This window comes from Nerophis lumbriciformis, linkage group LG26 (genome assembly GCF_033978685.3).
Source record: "Nerophis lumbriciformis linkage group LG26, RoL_Nlum_v2.1, whole genome shotgun sequence".
In the NCBI taxonomy this organism is placed as follows: Eukaryota; Metazoa; Chordata; class Actinopteri; order Syngnathiformes; family Syngnathidae; genus Nerophis; species Nerophis lumbriciformis.
This window is the reverse complement of record NC_084573.2, coordinates 10342485-10362500: the sequence shown is the minus strand read 5'-3', so window position 1 is coordinate 10362500 and position 20016 is coordinate 10342485. Positions and strand designations below refer to the sequence as shown.

The 20016-nt window shown below is 34.8% G+C and overlaps 1 protein-coding gene across 2 annotated transcripts in view; it reads left to right on the top strand.

Moving 5' to 3' along the window:
- The window catches only part of emilin1a (elastin microfibril interfacer 1a), a 135928-nt gene that overhangs the window by 79782 nt on the left and 36130 nt on the right, over window positions 1–20016 (top strand). For both annotated transcript variants that reach the window (XM_061987408.2, XM_061987407.2), the window contains exon 2: window positions 9486–9602. In XM_061987408.2, the coding sequence (XP_061843392.2) occupies window positions 9529–9602 (74 nt within the window). In that variant the 5' untranslated portion in view covers window positions 9486–9528. The remainder of the gene's footprint in view (window positions 1–9485; window positions 9603–20016) is intronic.

Here is a 20016-nt window from a genome sequence, read left to right as displayed (position 1 = left end):
TCAAAATGTCCTTCCGTACTTTTCAAAATTAAGGGGAGCACAAAGAAAATGTCATTAGTTGCTTTACTTGAACTTCAAATCTTATGACACATTAAACATACGCTTCCTTTTGTAATCAAATAATAGTTTATACATGAAATTAGATAGTGAACGTCCTGGATGACTTGTCTATTAGCAGCTACACAACAGCTAAGCACACGATAGCACACAAGCTAGACAGGCGTAATAATCATTGAACAATATATATATATATGCTACTAGGAGCTGGCAGCTACACAACAGCTAAGCACAGAATAGCACACAACCTAATAATAAAAGGTGACATTTGTCAATATAAACAAGTGTCAAATAATGATAGTTGCATATTACTTACACGTAGAAAGTCTCAAGTTAGAAAGAATCCAGTAACAAACGTGTCCGCATCATTCAACTTACTGCGTCATTAGCTAAACGTCATGAATTATTGTGACCAGGAATTATAATCAGAGGAAGGTTACATTTCAAATAAACTATAATTTTATCCTGCTCCTTATTTTCCATAGGTCGGAAAAAACTCCAATAATTATCAATATAGACCGATATAATTATAATATTTAAATAATTACTGCATAGCAACAATTCCTTTCCATAGATAAAAAAAAAAAAAGACCAAATACATGTTACACAGACTTTATTTCCTGGCAATGAACCTGCAGAAAATAATTCTTCTCAGGTTTCTTTATGTTTACATTTACACACTTTGCACTATTTTCTTACACTTTATCAAGCATTTTTTACATATTTCTTATTTTTGCACCTTCATTTTAAGACTTTATTTTACTATTTTGTTGACATTGTTTGGGTGTTTTCCATGCTTGTGTTGACATTTCCTTTCTGCCTTGATTGCTGAGAGGATTATAATCAGAGGAAGTTACATTTCAAATAGAATATATTTTTATCCTGCTCCTAATTTTCTATAGCTCATAAAAAATATCAATAATTATCGATATCGATCGATAAAATAATGATATTTGAATAATTACTGCGTAACAAAAAGTCCTTTCCGTGGTTAAGTAAGAATAACATGACAAATTAATGTTACACAGCCGTTATTTCCTAGAACTGAACCTGCAGAAAATAGTTCTTCTTAGGTTTCTCTATGTTTACATTTTCACACTTTGCACTATTTTCTTACACTTTATGAAGCATTTCTTACATATTCCTTATTTTTAAGAGCTTATTGTTAAGTGGTCAATGTGATTTTGTTTACATTTTTTTTTTCCATGCTTGTGTTGACATTTCCTTTCTGCCTTGATAGCTGAGGGTTTATAATCAGAGGAAGGTTACATTTTAATTAAAATATATTATTCTGCTGCTCCTTATTTTCCATAGGTCATAAACATTTCAATGATATCGACTGATATAAAACACTGATATCGTGATACAGTTTTAATTGTTGTGGCTCAGACTGTACACAACTCTAATAAAGTATAATACAGTCATAAAAAGAAAACCGTGGTCTACTTTAATCCATGTTGTTGTCTAAACTATGGCATATTTGTTTTGTAGAGTATCAATCTAGTGTGTCCAGTATGTAACCATGACGACAGCCTGTAGAGTAAAATATCAAATATAATCAGGAACTTTTCGTCTTGTTCAGTTAATCCCTTGGAAGCAAAACGTGAACCTAGCAGGTCTTACAGGTTTACAGGTATTATGATTGTAAGATGATATAAATATATATATATATATATATATATATATATATATATATATATATATATTTTAGATGTATTTATATATATATATATATATATATATATATATATATACATACACACAGTATATATATATATATTTTTTAATTTATTTATATATATATATATATATATATATATATAATAATTTTTTATTTTTTTTATTGCTCTTCTTATTTTCCAGCAGCATTCATTCCAGAAAGGCAATCTTAAGGGAATGGAAATGGAGGTTTAATATTTGAATGGCCCATAAAGTCAGATTGTTACGGCTGAATAATCACTCAAAGCTGTTTTGCTTTTAAAAATAACAGCAACTGTTTCTACTTCATAAATAGATATTAAATCTTTCAGTTTTTAGGATTTAACTTTTTTCTTGAGTCAAAGCGTTTCATCGTAAAATAGTCCAATCTCATAGAAGTACAGTCATACCTAGTTGTTTTTTTATAACATGCAGTTTTTGTATGATTGGTTTCAGGCAGAATTCCAAAATAATGTGATAAATAAATATAAATAATAATAACTAATAGAAATATATTTACAAATAAATAAATATTTTTTTTATTGAGTAGGGCTGTAAAATAATCCATCATGGCGGCAAATCAAGTTGCAGCGTACAGTTATAGTCCTACAAAGTCAACAAGAGTGTTACGACTTGGACGCATGGCTGCGATTGTTGTGTTCCTTCCAAGGCAGGAGACAAGTAGGAGTGGAGTGCAGGTAAGATTTTAAGTATATTTAATAAATAAAAGGCAGGACAAAAATACAAAACAGAGGACACTAGCAAGCGTGGAGCTAAACAAAAAAACCCAAAATGTCACCAAGGGTGATAAACAAGGAATGCTAGCGTGCACAAACTTACTATGAGGAGAAAACCAGGGGAAACGTAAATGTTGCGTAGAGCAAACATTGACCCAGCACTTACTGCTGGGTGACAGGAAACTATAAAGGGGAGTGATTAGCCAAAACACCTGGTGGAAACACTAATTGCCAAAACTAAGACAGGTGAGGAGAATCAGTGCCCATGGAAACCAGCAGTAAACAAGGAAAGAGTGTGCACCCAGGAAACAGACTAAAGCAGAAACATAACCGACATAAATCATGCCATGATCCGGGTAACGGATCATGACAAAGAGCCTTCGAATCTGTTTTTCCCAGAGTGTCACTGAACGCACCGCTGTGCTACAGTCCAGGAAGTCTTGTCAATGAAGGCTAATATTGTGTTTCAATTTCAGTTATTTCAATTCACTTTCAAATAGTTTTCTTCCAAAAAGTATTTTCTGTTAACAGTTTTGGATTATTTTTGATTTACTGAACATTTTTTCACTTTTCATACAAGTCGCTTGTTGAACTAATTATGGGAATGGATTGCTTTTAGCAAAGGTGGGCCATTTTAAAAATAATAAAAATAAAAATAAATAAAAAGACAAACATGTGGAATAAAAGAGCAAACAGGTGAAATTCAATGAGAAAAAGTTGCAATGTTGACTTTAATAATACGTTTTTTTTCTTTAAAACTGGCATTGCTCCAAAAATATTAATGAATTAAACTTAATGTTGTTATGGATTATTGATACATTTAAGGCTCCAATTACTTCACATCAAATATTCCTCTTTGAATTTTTTTTTTAATTTAATATAATGTTTGCCATAAAAATCTAAGTTTTCTTTGACAAAAAAAGGGCATAAAACTTAATTAGGAAAAAATTTAAACTTACAATCAACGGATTTTAAAGTAAAAAATGTATGAATTATTTTTATCACTTTTATGATTTGGACCCTTTTGGACCGCTAAGAATTATAATGGGATTCTTTATTTTTTTAACTTGTCATTGCTCAAAAAAAAAATAATGAATCAAAATCAATGATGTGATGAATTATTGACATATTTAAGGCTCCAATTACTTCACATCAAATATTCCACTTTGGAATATTCTTTGGGGAAATTATCGCATATTGTGTGTTTGCCATAAAATAGTGTTTTGACAAAAAAGGCATACAATATATATATATATATATATATATATATATATATATATATATATATATATTATTTTATTTTAATTTTTTTTTTTTTTTTTTAGTTTTTAGTTTTTCAATAATAACTTTATATCGACAGATAGGCCTGAAGTTGATCTAGAGATTTAAGCCTTGAATAATAATAATAATAATAATAATAGTAATAATAATGACAAAGATGATGATAATAATAATAATAATAATAATAATGATAATAATAATATATTTTTACATTTTTATGACTGGGACCCTTAATGAGACCAAACTTGAGGGGAGCCCTAAAGGTTAAACAAACATATATATTGTATTGGTTTTAAAAATGAAAAATACCAACCCATTCGTAACATCTAGGACAATTGTGCTAGTTTCAATATTTTCAAAAATTCCCCGGTTTTCACGAAATTCCCAAATTTCCAGGAAATTTCCATTTCAATAAATGGACACGTTCATAGTTCTACAGTGCCCTAAATTCTCAAAATTGGACTGGACATTCAAGCCAGCATGTTTCCCGGTTCCGAAAATTCCCTGATTACCCGTAATTTTCAGGAATTTCCCCCCATTAACAATGAATGGGCAATATACAAACCTCTCCATATCCCACATTTCTCATCCGATTGTAACCCTTCCAACATCCACACACTCCACTCACCCTGGACATTCAAGCATGTCACTTCCACTCAGGTGTACGCACGACATTCACACGCCATTCCGACCGGAATTGCAAATGCTCGTTGATGATATTGTGCTTTCTTTGGCGGATGACTTTATGGAATGTTTGACAACAGGAATAAGGTCAAAGGTCACACCTGTTCGACGGCAAACGTGCACACAGAACACATGCAGGCGTGCACGTAAACAAACTACTGTGCTTTCTTTTCAAGCACAGGGCATACGCCTAAAAACGCACACACACTAGGATTTTCCAACTAAATGCTCCTCTTGTGGATTGTGTGGCGTTTGAGGACGCTGACGGAAAAACGGAAAAGCAAACGTCAGAGAAGTCAGTGTGTCATTGTGGCGTCTAGACCAGAAGTGTCCAAAGTGTGGCTCCCAGGGGTTGTATTGTACTTTGTATTGTTTTTTCTTACATTTCAGTGTATGTATGGACCCCAGGATGCAGAGATGGCAAGCTAATGGACAGGACAGGGCAGGACAGAATAGGAAATAATACAGCATACAAGAAATTAATATTAACTAAAATTGGGAAAATGTTGACGTAGTAACAGTTTGAATTAAAATGGGTATTTCGGAATTCCTGGAATGTCTGGAAAACCGGGAAATTTGCACAGAAAGAAAAAGGGTAGTTTTGTTGACGAGGAATGTGTTGAAGGCGGAATGGTCAAAACGGTTAAAAAATGTGGATTGTGAAAACTTTCCAGGAAGAGGTGAAAATAGGGTTTCGGAAAACCGGGAATTCTGGGAATTCCTGGAAATGTTTTGAACTTGGAAAATGGTAGTCTTGGAAAATGGTAGTTTGAATGTCCAAGGTGAGTGGAGTGTGTGGATGGTGGAACGGTTCGAATCGGATGAGAAATGTTTTCATTAGACTGTATATTTCCCATTCATTGTTAATGGGGAGAAAATTACCAGGAAAACAGGGAATTTTTGTAAAGGGAAAACGTATTTTGTGTTCGATATATGGGAAGTGCAGTGTGGGTGGATGGTTGAAAGGTCGGATTCGGGTTTAAAAAATGTTTAAATAAATGTTTGGAATTGTTCCCATTTATTTGAATTGGAATTACCTGGACATTTGGGAATTTCGGGAAATCCGGTAATTTTGGAAAATATTGATACTAGCACAATTGTCCTAGGTGATATGAATGGGTTGGTGTTGGAATTTTTTTAATCGGTTGAAAAATGTTGATGTAGTAACAGTTGGAATTGAAATGGGTATCTTGGAATTCCTGGAATGTCTGGAAAACCGGGAAATTTGTACGGAAAGAAAAATGGTAGTTTTGTTGAAGAGGAATGTTTTAAAGGCGGAATGGTCAAAACGGTTAAAAAATGTGGGCTGTGAAAACTTTCCAGGAAGAGGTGAAAATAGGGTTTCGGAAAACCGGGAATTCTGGGAATTCCTGGAAATGTTTTGAACTTGGAAAATAGTAGTTTAAATGTCCAAGGTGAGTGGAGTGTGTGGATGGAGGAACGGTTCGAATCGGATAAGAAATGTTTTCATTAGACTATATATTTCCCATTCATTGTTAATGGGTGGAAAATTACCGGAAATTCCAGGAAAAGAGGGAATTTTGGTAAAGGGAAAACGTATTTTGTGTTCGATATATGGGAAGTGCAGTGTGGATGGATGGTTGAAAGGCCGGATTCGGGTTTGAAAAATGTTTAAATAAAGGTTTGGAATTGTTCCCATTTATTTGAATTGGAATTCCCTGGACATTTGGGAATTTCGGGAAATCCGGTAATTTTGGAAAATATTGATACTAGCACAATTGTCCCAGATGATATGAATGGGTTGGTGTTGGGATTTTTTGAATCGGTTGAAAAATGTTGACGTAGTAACAGTTGGAATTGAAATGGGTATTTCGGAATTCCTGGAATGTCTGGAAAAACGGGAAATTTGTACGGAAAGAAAAAAGGGTAGTTTTGTTGAAGAGGAATGTTTTGAAGGCGGAATGGTCAAAACGGTTAAAAAATGTGGACTGTGAAAACTTTTCAGGAAGAGTTGAAAAAATAGGGTTTTGGAAAATCGGGAATTCTGGGAATTCCTGGAAATGTTTTGAACCTGGAAAATGGTAGTTTGAATGTCCAAGGTGAGTGGAGTGTGTGGATGGTGGAACGGTTCGAATCGGATGAGAAATGTTTTCATTAGACTGTATATTTCCCATTCATTGTTAATGGGGAGAAAAATATTGTAAATTCCAGGAAAACGGGGAATTTTGGTAAAGGGAAAATGTGTGAGAAATGTGGGGATTGTGCATGTTTGAAAATTGGCCCATTCATTTTCAATGGGGAGAATGTCCTGGAAAACTGTGAATTCTGGGTAATCTCATTCATTCATTCATTATATTATTATATAAAATTCTTATTCATTCATTCATGATATTATTATGTGAAAGTAATATTCATTCATTCATAAATAAATAAATGATAAATGGGTTGTACTTGTATAGTGCTTTTCTACCTTCAAGGTACTCAAAGCGCTTTGACACTACTTCCACATTCACCCATTCACACACACATTCACACACTGATGGAGGGAGCTGCCATGCAAGGCGCTAACCAGCACCCATCAGGAGCAAGGGTGAAGTGTCATGATATTATTATATAAAAGTCTTATTCATTATATTATTTTATAAAAGTTATATTCATTCATTCATTATAGTATTATATAAAAGTAATATTCATTCATTTTATTATGATATAAAAGTCTAATTCATTCATTCATTATATTATTATATAAAATTCTTATTCATTCATTCATTCCTGGTATTATTATATAAAAGTAGTATTCATTCATTCATTATATTATTATATAAAAGTAATATTCATTCATTATATTATTATATGCAATTCTTATTCATTCATTCATTCATTCATTATATTATCATATGAAAGTCTTATTCATTCATTCATGATATTATTATATAAAAGTATTATTCATTCATTAATTATATTATTGTATAAAAGTATTGTTCATTCATTCATTATATTATTATATAAAAGTCTTATTCATTCATTCATGATATTATATAAAAGTCTTATTAATTATAGTATTTCATAAAAGTCTTATTCATTCATTCATGATATTATTATATAAAAGTCTTATTCATTATATTATTTTATAAAAGTCTTATTCATTCATTCATTATATTATTATATAAAAGTAATATTCATTCATTATATTATTATATAAAAGTCTCATTCATTCATTCATTATATTATTATATAAAATTCTTATTCATTCATTCATTCATTATATTATTATATAAAAGTAATATTCATTCATTATATTATTATATAAAATTCTTATTCATTCATTCATTCATTATATTAGCATATGAAAGTCTTATTCATTCATTCATTATATTTTTATATAAAAGTATTATTCATTCATTAATTATATTATTGTATAAAAGTATTGTTCATTCATTCATTATATTATTATATAAACGTCTTATTCATTCATTCATGATATTATATAAAAGTCTTATTAATTATAGTATTTTATAAAAGTCTTATTCATTCATTCATGATATTATTATATAAAAGTCTTATTCATTATATTATTTTATAAAAGTCTTATTCATTCATTCATTATATTATTATATAAAAGTAATATTCATTCATTATATTATTATATAAAAGTCTTATTCATTCATTCATTATATTATTATATAAAAGTCTTATTCATTCATTCATGATATTATATAAAAGTCTTATTAATTGTAGTATTTTATAAAAGTCTTATTCATTCATTAATGATATTATTATATAAAAGTCTTATTCATTATATTATTTTATAAAAGTCTTATTCATTCATTCATTATATTATTATATAAAAGTAATATTCATTCATTATATTATTATATAAAAGTCTTATTCATTCATTCATTATATTATTATATAAAAGTCTTATTCATTCATTCATGATATTATATAAAAGTCTTATTAATTGTAGTATTTTATAAAAGTCTTATTCATTCATTAATGATATTATTATATAAAAGTCTTATTCATTATATTATTTTATAAAAGTAATATTCATTCATTATATTATTATATAAAAGTCTTATTCATTCATTCATTATATTATTATATAAAAGTAATATTCATTCATTATATTATTATATAAAAGTCTTATTCATTCATTCATTATATTATTATATAAAATTCTTATTCATTCATTCATTATATTATTATATAAAAATCTTATTCATTTATTCATATTATTATATAAAAGTCATATTCATTTATTAATTATATTATTTTATAAAAGTCTTATTCATTAGTTCATTATATTATACAAAAGTAGTATTCATTCATTATATTATTATATGAAAGTCCTATTCATTCATTCATTATAATATTATATAAAAGTCTTATTCGTTAATTAATTAATTCATGATATTATTATATAAAAGTAGTATTCATTCATTCATTATATTATTATTAATTTATTCATGATATTATTATATAAACGTCTTATTCATTCATTATATTATTATATAGTCTTATTCATTCATTCATTCATTCATTATATTATCATCTAAAAGTAATATTCATTCATTTATGATATTATTATAGAATATTATTATTCATTCATTCATGATATTATTATATAAAAGTCTTATTCATTCATTATATTATTTAATATAAGTGTTAGTCATTAATTCATTATATTATTATCTAAAAGTCGTATTCATTCATTTATGATATTATTATACAAAAGTCTTATTCATTAATTCATTGATGATATAATTATATAAAAGTCTTATTCATTCATTCATTCATTCATGATATAATTAGTGACACTAAAGTGTGTTGGCGAACACACAATGCGTCCATTGTGGGGTTGGTGAAGTTGTCCTGATCTGATGGGACATTTTTCACCAGAGGACGTCTCCCATGTAGAAAATAATCATCCTGGTTTGAGGTCTGATCTCAAACTCGTCCTGTTTTGAAACCAAGAGCAGCTTGTGCGACTCAATATTTCTGGTAAAACAAACCCAAAAAAAAGTGTAAATTCCTTCTGTCTGTGTTTTATTTGTGACACGACAGGAACTGGTGTGCGTACGTGCTGACGCGCACTGTCAGCTGTGTGATGGAGGACGGCGTGGAGACCTACATCAAGCCCGACTATCAGCGCTGCACCTGGGGACAGTGTCCTCGAGTGGCGTGAGTTACTATTTCTCTCTCTCTCACACACACACACACACACACCCCACACACACACACACACACACACACACACACACACACACACACATACATGTCTTGCCTACTTTGTGTGGACCCACTTTTGGTCAGTAGGTTGTGAGGGCCCCCCTTTCCACTATAGCTAGAATGATGAAAAAAATATATCTAGCACTAGATGGGAGTAGAGAGTTGCAACCTCACTTCAGAATGCAAAACACACAAAGTAAAAATAATATTTTACTTTTGTAGTTGTGAGGACTGACCGCTGTTGCTAGGTAGATTTGACCATACACACACATAGTAGTAAGTTCTGTGAGTTGGCCATTTTTAAGGACAGCAAAGTACTCAATAAAGGTACAAACCTCGTTTCCATATGAGTTGGGAAATTGTGTTAGATGTAAATATAAACAGAATACAATGATTTGCAAATCCTTTTCAACCCATATTCAGTTGAATATGCTACAAAGACAACATATTTGATGTTCAAACTCATAAACATTTTTTTTTTTGCAAATAATCATTAACTTTAGAATTTGATGCCGGCAACACGTGACAAAGAAGTTGGGAAAGGTGGCAATGAATACTGATAAAGTTGAGGAAAGCTCATCAAACACTTATTTGGAACATCCCACAGGTGAACAGGCAAATTGGGAACAGGTGGGTGCCATGATTGGGTATAAAAGTAGATTCCGTGAAATGCTCAGTCGTTCACAAACAAGGATGGGGCGAGGGTCACCACTTTGTCAACAAATGCGTGAGCAAATTGTTGAACAGTTTAAGAAAAACCTTTCTCAACCAGCTATTGCAAGGAATTTCACAATCTACAGTCCGTAATATCATCAAAAGGTTCAGAGAATCTGCAGAAATCACTCCACGTAAGCGGCAATGCCCGTGACCTTCGATCCCTCAGGCGGTACTGCATCAACAAGCGACATCAGTGTGTAAAGGATATCACCACATGGGCTCAGGAACACTTCAGAAACCCACTGTCAGTAACTACAGTTGGTCGCTACATCTGTAAGTGCAAGTTAAAACTCTCCTATGCAAGGCGAAAACCGTTTATCAACAACACCCAGAAACGCCGTCGGCTTCGCTGGGCCTGAGCTCATCTAAGATGGACTGATACAAAGTGGAAAAGTGTTCTGTGGTCTGACGAGTCCACATTTCAAATTGTTTTTGGAAACTGTGGATGTCGTGTCCTCCGGACCAAAGAGGAAAAGAACCATCCGGATTGTTATAGGCGCAAAGTTGAAAAGCCAGCATGTGTGATGGTATGGGGGTATATTAGTGCCCAAGACATGGGTAACTTACACATCTGTGAAGGCTCCATTAATGCTGAAAGGTACATACAGGTTTTGGAGCAACATATGTTGCCATCCAAGCAACGTTACCATGGACGCCCCTGCTTATTTCAGCAAGACAATGCCAAGCCACGTGTTACATCAACGTGGCTTCATAGTAAAAGAGTGCGGGTACTAGACTGGCCTGCCTGTAGTCCAGACCTGTCTCCCGTTGAAAATGTGTGGCGCATTATGAAGCCTAAAATACCACAACGGAGACCCCCGGACTGTTGAACAACTTAAGCTGTACATCAAGCAAGAATGGGAAAGAATTCCACCTGAGAAGCTTAAAAAATGTGTCTCCTCAGCAGTGTTGGGTTAGTTACTGAAAACCAGTAATTAGTTACAGTTACTAGTTACTTTATTTCAAAAGTAACTCAGTTACTAACTCAGTTACTTACACCAAAAAGTAATGCGTTACTGTGAAAAGTAACTATTTAGTTACTTCTTCCCCCCCCCCCTTTTTTTTAAGGCTCCCATTAATGCCCTTTTAGCCTTCATTTCAGTACTGTTATTACACTGAAGAATAATACAATGTGTTGATCAACTTGACATGCATTTGCATCACTGAACTCTGCTAAGCAATGTGGTCTACATACAACACACAAAGACAAAGATATGTTTCAAAGGGCCAATTTATTTCAGGCCAGAACAAATTGACAAAACTATTTTAAATAGCTGCAACATAATGGCACTTTAACTTTAACTTTAAGTAGATAGGATCTTTGATCTAAGACACAACTTACATTTAACTAAAATGTTATTTTCTTTGTGCTCGACAAAAGAAAAGTATTGAGAATATCTCCATGTTAAAAAACTCGACTTCTGGCTTCGCCATGATGTCTTGTTAGTTGTTATGAGAGTAGCGTATGTGTGTATGTGTGTGTGTGGCCCTTTAAGATATGACAGCATGTGAGGTGAGTGACGTCAGTGAGTGAGTGGGCGAGCGAGGTGAGGGACCGGCGACAGTGAGTGCGTGCAGGTGCTCTAGCTTGGTGGATGGCTGCGTCCAATAAAGTCACAAAGTTGCAACAAACCGCCGGTCTTGTCATTCACCCTCAGCTGTAAAGACCCACTGCCGGGTAAAGTGAAGGTTGTTAGCGCCGAAGACGTACATAGGCCCTGGAGGAACGTCTCCCCTGCGCTCCTCAACTGCGGTATGGGAGTCCCCCCCCCGCCCCCACACACACAAAGCACGCCTTTTCTTTTCCACTGCTGCAATAAAACACACTCAGATCTTCTGTTTCTAGTCGATACTACATGAAAAATAACGTAAAATAACGCAGTAACGCATCATGTAGTAACGGTAACTGAGTTACTGAATATAAAAAATAACGCGTTAGATTACTAGTTACCGCCGAAACTAACGGCGTTACAGTTGGGACTAACGTTGGGACTAACGCGTTACTTTGTAACGCGTTAGTCCCAACACTGCTCCTCAGTTCCCAATCGTTTACTGAGTGTTGTTAAAAGGAAAGGCCATGTAACACAGTGGTGAACATGCCCTTTCCCAACTACTTTGGCACGTGTTGCAGCCATGAAATTCTAAGTTAATTTTTATTTGCAAAAAAAAAAAAAAGTTTATGAGTTTGAACATCAAATATCTTGTCTTTGTAGTGCATTCAACTGAATATGGGTTGAAAATGATTTGCAAATCATTGTATTCCGTTTATATTTACATCTAACACAATTTCCCAACTCATATGGAAACGGGGTTTGTAACACATCTAAATTGAAAATAAATCATATCTTGCTCATTGCTCAACCTATTTTCATTCAGTTTACATGATTGTATAAATGTACAAAACATGTACTACGTATACAAAATGTACATACATAATAAGTAGAAAATGATACATACACAAAATGTGTACATAAATACATAGAGTGCAGTATACACACACACACACACACACACACACACACACACACACACACACACACACACACACACACACACACACACACACACACACGCACACACAGTTAAGTGGAAAATGTCCCATAAGAAATCATTGCAATATAAATAATTTCTTCCAGGGTGTCAAGATGGTGGTGTGGTCCACTTTAAGTCCCACGGAATTTCCACTCAAGTGTGACATGAATGCTTGTTTATTTACAACATGTACTTTGTGACACTTAGGTGACACTTAAGAGCCAGTGTGACATGAACGCTCATTTAATTACAACCTGTACTTTGTGACTCTTGTTTTAATGTTTTCAATGCTTTAGGCCCCGTTTACACTAAGGTTATCCAGGGTAAATCCCACCGAACCTTATCCGTGTCCACACACACCAATGCCACCGTTTAAGACCCCCTTACCCTTCCGTCCGCCGGCGCAACGCGACTGTAGAGGTCTCTGAGTGTGGGAGGGTTCTCCTGGTGCTGACAGATATTTTGGAGCCCGGTAGTCTGGTGTAACAAGTCTTTTATTTTCATACAGCAGTATGGTTTTCTTTCCAGCAAAATATCTCTCAGACTTTTCAGTCCGGCGTGTCTGTGCTTTTCCTTCTCTCGGTCTCATGCGTCTGCTCACCAGCAACTCCAACTCCCAACAACGGGTCTCTGGCCGGCTGCTCCTAATAAAGGCGACAGGTGATTAGATAACAAGCCCCAGCTGGGCAATCTACTCACCTGCCGCTGGCTTCGAGGCCGGTCCTTACACACCCAGCTCTGCGGCAGGCCCACGGGCCACGCCCCCTCCACAGTGACCTAATACGCATGCGCGGAAAATGTGCACGTCATAGTCACATCCAGTGTTGCATAGTGGGCAAGTTCTTAAATGTAACTTACCGTATTTTTCGGACTATAAGTCGCAGTTTTTTTCGTAGTTTGGCCCGGGGTGCGACTTATACTCAGGAGCGACTTATGTGTGAAATTATTAACACATTAGCGTAAAATATCAAATAATATTATTTAGCTCATTCACATAAGAGACTAGACGTATAAGATTTCATGGGATTTAGCGATTAGGAGTGACAGATTGTTTGGTAAACGTATAGCATGTTCTATATGTTATAGTTATTTGAATGACTCTTACCATAATATGTTACGTTAACATACCAGTTGGTTATTTATGCCTCATATAACGTACACTTATTCAGCCTGTTGTTCACTATTCTTTATCTATTTTAAATTGCCTTTCAAATATCTATTCTTGGTGTTGGCTTTTATCAAATAAATTTCCCCAAAAAATGCGACTTATACTCCAGTGCGACTTGTATATATTGTTTTCCTTCTTTATTTTGCATTTTCGGCAGGTGCGACTTATATTCCGAAAAATACGGTACTAACGGAATTACTCTTCAATAAATGTAATTAATTACTATGGAAAGTTATTAATTAGTTAATAAAAATGTATATCTGGCATATGCAGTAAAGAGACGTTTCATGAGAGCAGAGCGTGTAAGTGGGCCTTTAAAAGGCGGTGCCTGTCACGCGCTTAGAAATAGCAGTATTTTAGCGCAGCTATCTTTGTTAGCTTAGCAGCATCGAGAGCTCTGTTGAATATTTCCCCTGGATTATGTTACCTCCGGTTCATAAAGAGACTGAATGTGCGTCATATCCCCTTGTCCACAAACGGGGTGTTGTAGGATTGTTGCGTTGATCGACTTGCTGTTCATTATTCCCTCCAAGTAGTAGTGTGTATGTAAAAGTAACGGTGCTAATAACCCCGTTATTACACGACGTCGCTGCTTTTAGTGAGTATTGTGTTTTTTATGCTCTAGCTATGAAAGAAAGACAGAAAAAGACACGTTCTTTCAGTCAAACACAGCACTTTCTGTCACCCCCAGGGTCCAACACAAAAATGATAAAAGTCTAAATAAATATAATATACTTCCAACGACTTATATATATTTTTTTCCTTCTTTATTATGCATTTTCGGCCGGTGCGACTTATACTCCGGAGCGACTTATACTCCGAAAAATACGGTATCCGAACAATATCCAGTGTTGTGGTATTTCAATTAACTGGAATCCAGAGTGTTGTGGGGCCCTATTGTAGTGAATCACACCTGAGACATCATAAATTAATAAAATCTTTATTAGACACGTAAACAATATAATAAAGAACATTTTACATCAATCAATCTCGGGATGTAGATATCTGGTCAGGACACTCCTCACTCTTTTGCCTTCACCTTCATTGTCCTTTTTGGTGACTTTATATACTCTGGACCTAGACGTTGAGTCTGCGACATACATGACGGCCAGGTAATACAAAGCGCACGCTACCTTTTATTATCACATCCACGGGAGCTTGCATTCTCGTTGTCTCTCCTTCGACAAATGGACAAAGTTTTTCGGTAAGTAGAATCACAGCTGACTTCGACATTGGAAAGTTCTCTTGCCGTCTGAGAAGTGTTGTATCCCGAATAGCTGCAATGGCTTTCTCTTAAGGTATTCATGTGTGATTTCCACAACCTTCATATTTCCAGTGGTTAGCTCCGAGTTACGAAACCGCTTTATTATGAAGCTGGCTGTGGAATTCTTTTTGGCGTCACTTCCTCTCCGAACTCAGTTTGTAAACGATCAACGAGTCCATACAAAGCTACGAGCAGGGGTCCCCAAACTATGGCCCACGGGCTGAATACGGCCCCCCAGTGTCCAAAATCCGGCCTGCGGGAAGTCCCAAGTTAAAAAAAACAAAAACATATATATATTTTTTTTTGTATTATTATTTTTTTTTTATTTGTCCTTACTAGTCCATTTTCTACCGTGTCCTAGCCACTCAGGCAAATCATATTGTCTAAAAATGCATTTTACCATCGATAACGTGACATGCAGCAAGTGCGCTCTTTAAGTCAATTAGTGCGCGAGGAAAATATATGTATGAATACTAGAGATGTCCGATAATATCGGCCTGCCGATATTATCGGCCGATAAATGCTTTAGAATGTAATATCGGAAATTATCGGTATCGTTTTTTTTATTATCGGTAACATTTTTTTTATTTTGATTAAATCAACATAAAAACACAAGATACACTTACAATTAGTGCACCAACCCAAAAAACCTCCCTCCCCCATTTACACTCATTCACACAAAAGGGTTGTTTCTTTCTGTTATTAATATTGTGGTTCCTACATTATATATCAATATACAGTTAGGTCCATAAATATTTGGACATTGACACCATTTTCAGTATTCCAGCTCTGTACAACACCACAATGGATTTGAAATGAAACAATCAAAATCTGCTTTAAGTGCAGACTTTGAGCTTTATTTGAGGGTATTTACATCCAAATCAGGTGAACGGTGTAGGAATTACAACACATTTTATATGTGCCTTCCACTTTTTAAGGGACCAAAAGTAATTGGACAAACTAATATAATCATAAATAAAATTGTCACTTTTTAATACTTTGTTGCAAATCCTTTGCAGTCAATGACAGCCTGAAGTGTGGAACACATAGACATCACCAGACGCTGGGTTTGGTCCCTGGTGATGCTCTGCCAGGCCTCTGCTGCAGCTGTCTTCACTTCTTGCTTGTTCTTTGGGCATTTTCCCTTCAGTTTTGTCTTCAGCAAGTGAAATTCATGCTCAATGGGATTCAGGTCAGGTGATTGACTTGGCCATTGCAAAACATTCCACTTCTTTGCCTTAAAAAACTATTTGGTTGCTTTCGCAGTATGCTTGGGGTCATTGTCCATCTGCATTGTGAAGCGCCGTCCAATGAGTTTTGAAGCATTTGGCTGAATATGAGCAGATAATATTGCCCCAAACACTTCAGAATTCATTCTGCTGCTTTTGTCAGCTGTCACATCATCAATAAATATAAGAGATCCAGTTCCACTGGCAGCCATGCATGCCACTACCACCACCATGCTTCACTGATGACGTGCTATGCTTTGGATCTTGAGCAGATCCTTCCCTCCTCCATACTCTTCTCTTTCCATCATTCTGCTACAAGTTGATCTTTGTCTCATCTGTCCATAAGATGTTGTTCCAGAACTGCACAGGCTCTTTTACATGTTTCTTGGCAAACTCTAATCTGGCCTTCCTGTTTTTGAGGCTCACCAATGGTTTTTACGCCTTGTGATGAAACCTCTGTATTTCCTCTAGTGAAGTCTTCTCTTCATTGTTGACTGGGACACAGATCCACCTACTGTACCTCCTGGAGAGTTTTCTTCATCCGGCCAACTGTTGTGAAGGGCTTTTTCTTGACAAGGGAAAGGATTTGCCTGTCATCCACCACACTTGTTTTCCGTGGTCTTCCAGGTCTTTTGGTGTTGCTGAGCTCAGCAGTGCGTTCTCTCTTTTTAAGAATGTACCAAACAGTTGATTTGGCCACACCTTATGTTTTTGCTATCTATCTGATGGTTTTGTTTTGATTTTTCAGCCTAATGGTGGCTTGCTTCACTGATAGTGACAGCTCTTTGGACTTCATATTGAGAGATGACCTCCTCAGATTCGAAATGAATATATCACACTTGAAATGCCATCTAGGCCTTTTATCTGCTCTTTGTAAATGAAATAAATGAAAAAAAAACAAGGGAATAACACAAACGTTACTTTTGGTCCCTTAAAAAGTGGAAGGCACATATAAAATGTGTTGTAATTCCTACACCGTTCACCTGATTTGGATGTAAATACCCTCAAATTAAAGCTCAAAGTCTGCACTTAAAGCACATCTTGATTGTTTCATTTCAAATCCATTGTGGTGTTGTACAGAGCTGGAATACTGAAAATTGTGTCAATGTCCAAATATTTATGGACCTAACTGTATATATATACAGTCTGCAAGGGATACATGATTGTGCGTGCTGCTGGTCCACTAATAGTACTAACCTTTAACAGTTAATTTGACTCATTTTCATTAACTACTAGTTTCTATGTAACTGTTTTATATTGTTTTACTTTCTTTTTTATTCAAGAAAATGTTTTTAATTTATTTATCTTATTTTATTTTTTTAGATTTTTTTTTAAAGAACCTTATCTTCACCATACCTGGTTGTCCAAATTAGGCATAATAATGTGTTAATTCCACGACTGTATATATTGGTATCGGTTGATATCGGTATCGGTTGATATCGGTATCGGTTGATATCAGTATCGGTAATTAAGGGTTTGGTCAATATCGGATATCGGCAAAAAGCCATTATCGGACATCCCTAATGAATATATATATATATATATATATATACATATATACACACACATATATTTACATATACATATATACACACACACATTTACATATATATATATATATATATATATACATATATACACACACACATTTACATATATATATATATATATATATATATATATATATATATATATAGATAGCGCGGCCCCCAGCTAAATTGTTTTACCCCAATGCGGCCCCGGAGTCAAAAAGTTTGGGGACCCCTGGCTAAGAGTGTCATGTCTTGTGATCATGTCTAGTTTAGTTATGTTCTGTTTAGTTAAAACTCCATCATTCCTGTTTTTTACGCATCCTTGTTTGTTTTGTCACCACGACGACCATTAGTTTCACCTGTCTCACGTGTTGGACTCATGCACCTGTTTTCAATCATCACATGACTATTTAAGCCCGCAGTTGCCAGGTAGTCATCACTCTGACTATGCTCATTCCATGCCATAGTTCCGTGCTCGTTCCATGCTTTTCCAACTAAGTTTTTGTTAATTCATGTCACGTTTAGCGAGTCTTTTGTTTCTCGCCCATAGTCTAAGTTAAGTGTAGTTTTTGTTTTTTGGCCAGTTTTGTGTCTCCACCTTTTGTTTCAACTTTTGAGAGTAATCATTAAAGCATGTATTTACCTTCACGCCATGTCCGATCCGATTCTTATGCATCTCGGGAAAACAATGCAAGCAGGAAACTGCACCATAGTCCAAGTCTTGACAAAGACTTGGACTATACACGGCGCACTTACCCCTGTAAAAATGTGTCCGAGGAGGGGGACTTAAGCGCTGGTGTAGTGTAGCTGAAACGGGGCTTAGGCTAACTAATTATTCGTTTAAGGGGTTAAACGACTTACTGTAGCCATAGCCTTAATGTTTTCAATGCGTAAGTCACTCAAATATCACTTAAATGACACTTAAGTGCCAATGTGACATGAATGCTTGTTTATTTACATGTCCTTTGTGACACTCAAGTGTCACTTAAGTGGCACTTTTTGGATGTTTTTTATATAATTTCATGGGTGCAATAGTGTACTCCTACTAGAGGCATTGTTAGCCACCTCTTACTTGCCATTTTTTACGACTTAGAATGGATAGAAAAAATAAAAACATGTGTTCTTGTCTTACATTAGGATTGTGAATGATGGGCAACATTTCCAAACAAGTGCAGTTGCCCTTTAAAGGGTGTGATGACGACAAAGGACACACAGGAGTTAGTTTAAAGTGTTTGACTATAAAACTATTTTCCTTCTTTGCTTTTTTTCTTTCTTTGATTGAACCCGCCGTAGTTTCTTATCCGTCCTCCGAGAGTAACGGTGTTGTATTCATTCTTCTCACGCTCTCGTCTCTTCCCAAATGTAAAACAAAGACACTTCAGCGGCCTGCTCAAGTGTCATAGTGGAGGCTCGTTAGCAAGCTTCCCATTTGAAAGGCGTTACTCTTGATTGCCGATGTTTCTAAGACGTCCAAAGTGTCCGAGACAAGATTTCTTCATGTAAGGAGTAAAACGCGTGTTGTACTTTGGCTAACGTCATCGTTAGCACGTTTGTGTTACGTGACGATGGATTGAAAACAACAAAGTAAGAAAGTCTGATTTACTTTCAGAACTTCTGGCAAAGGTCCAAAGATTGTTTCTTCTTTGCGGCCATTCTCTGCTGAATATTTGTCACCAATCTGGGAACAAATGAAGGAAATCATGTCAACACACTTCTGTAGGTTCAAAAATCCTTTATGAACATGCATTATGTTCAAAGAGCTTTTATAGAGGCTCAAAGATCCTTCATTAACACCCATTAAGTTTCAAAGATCTTGTATTAACATGCATTAGGTTCAAAGATCCTTTAATAACATGCATTAGGTTCAAATAGCTTTTATAGAGGTTCAAAGAGCCTTTATTAGGATGTATTAGCTTCAAAGATC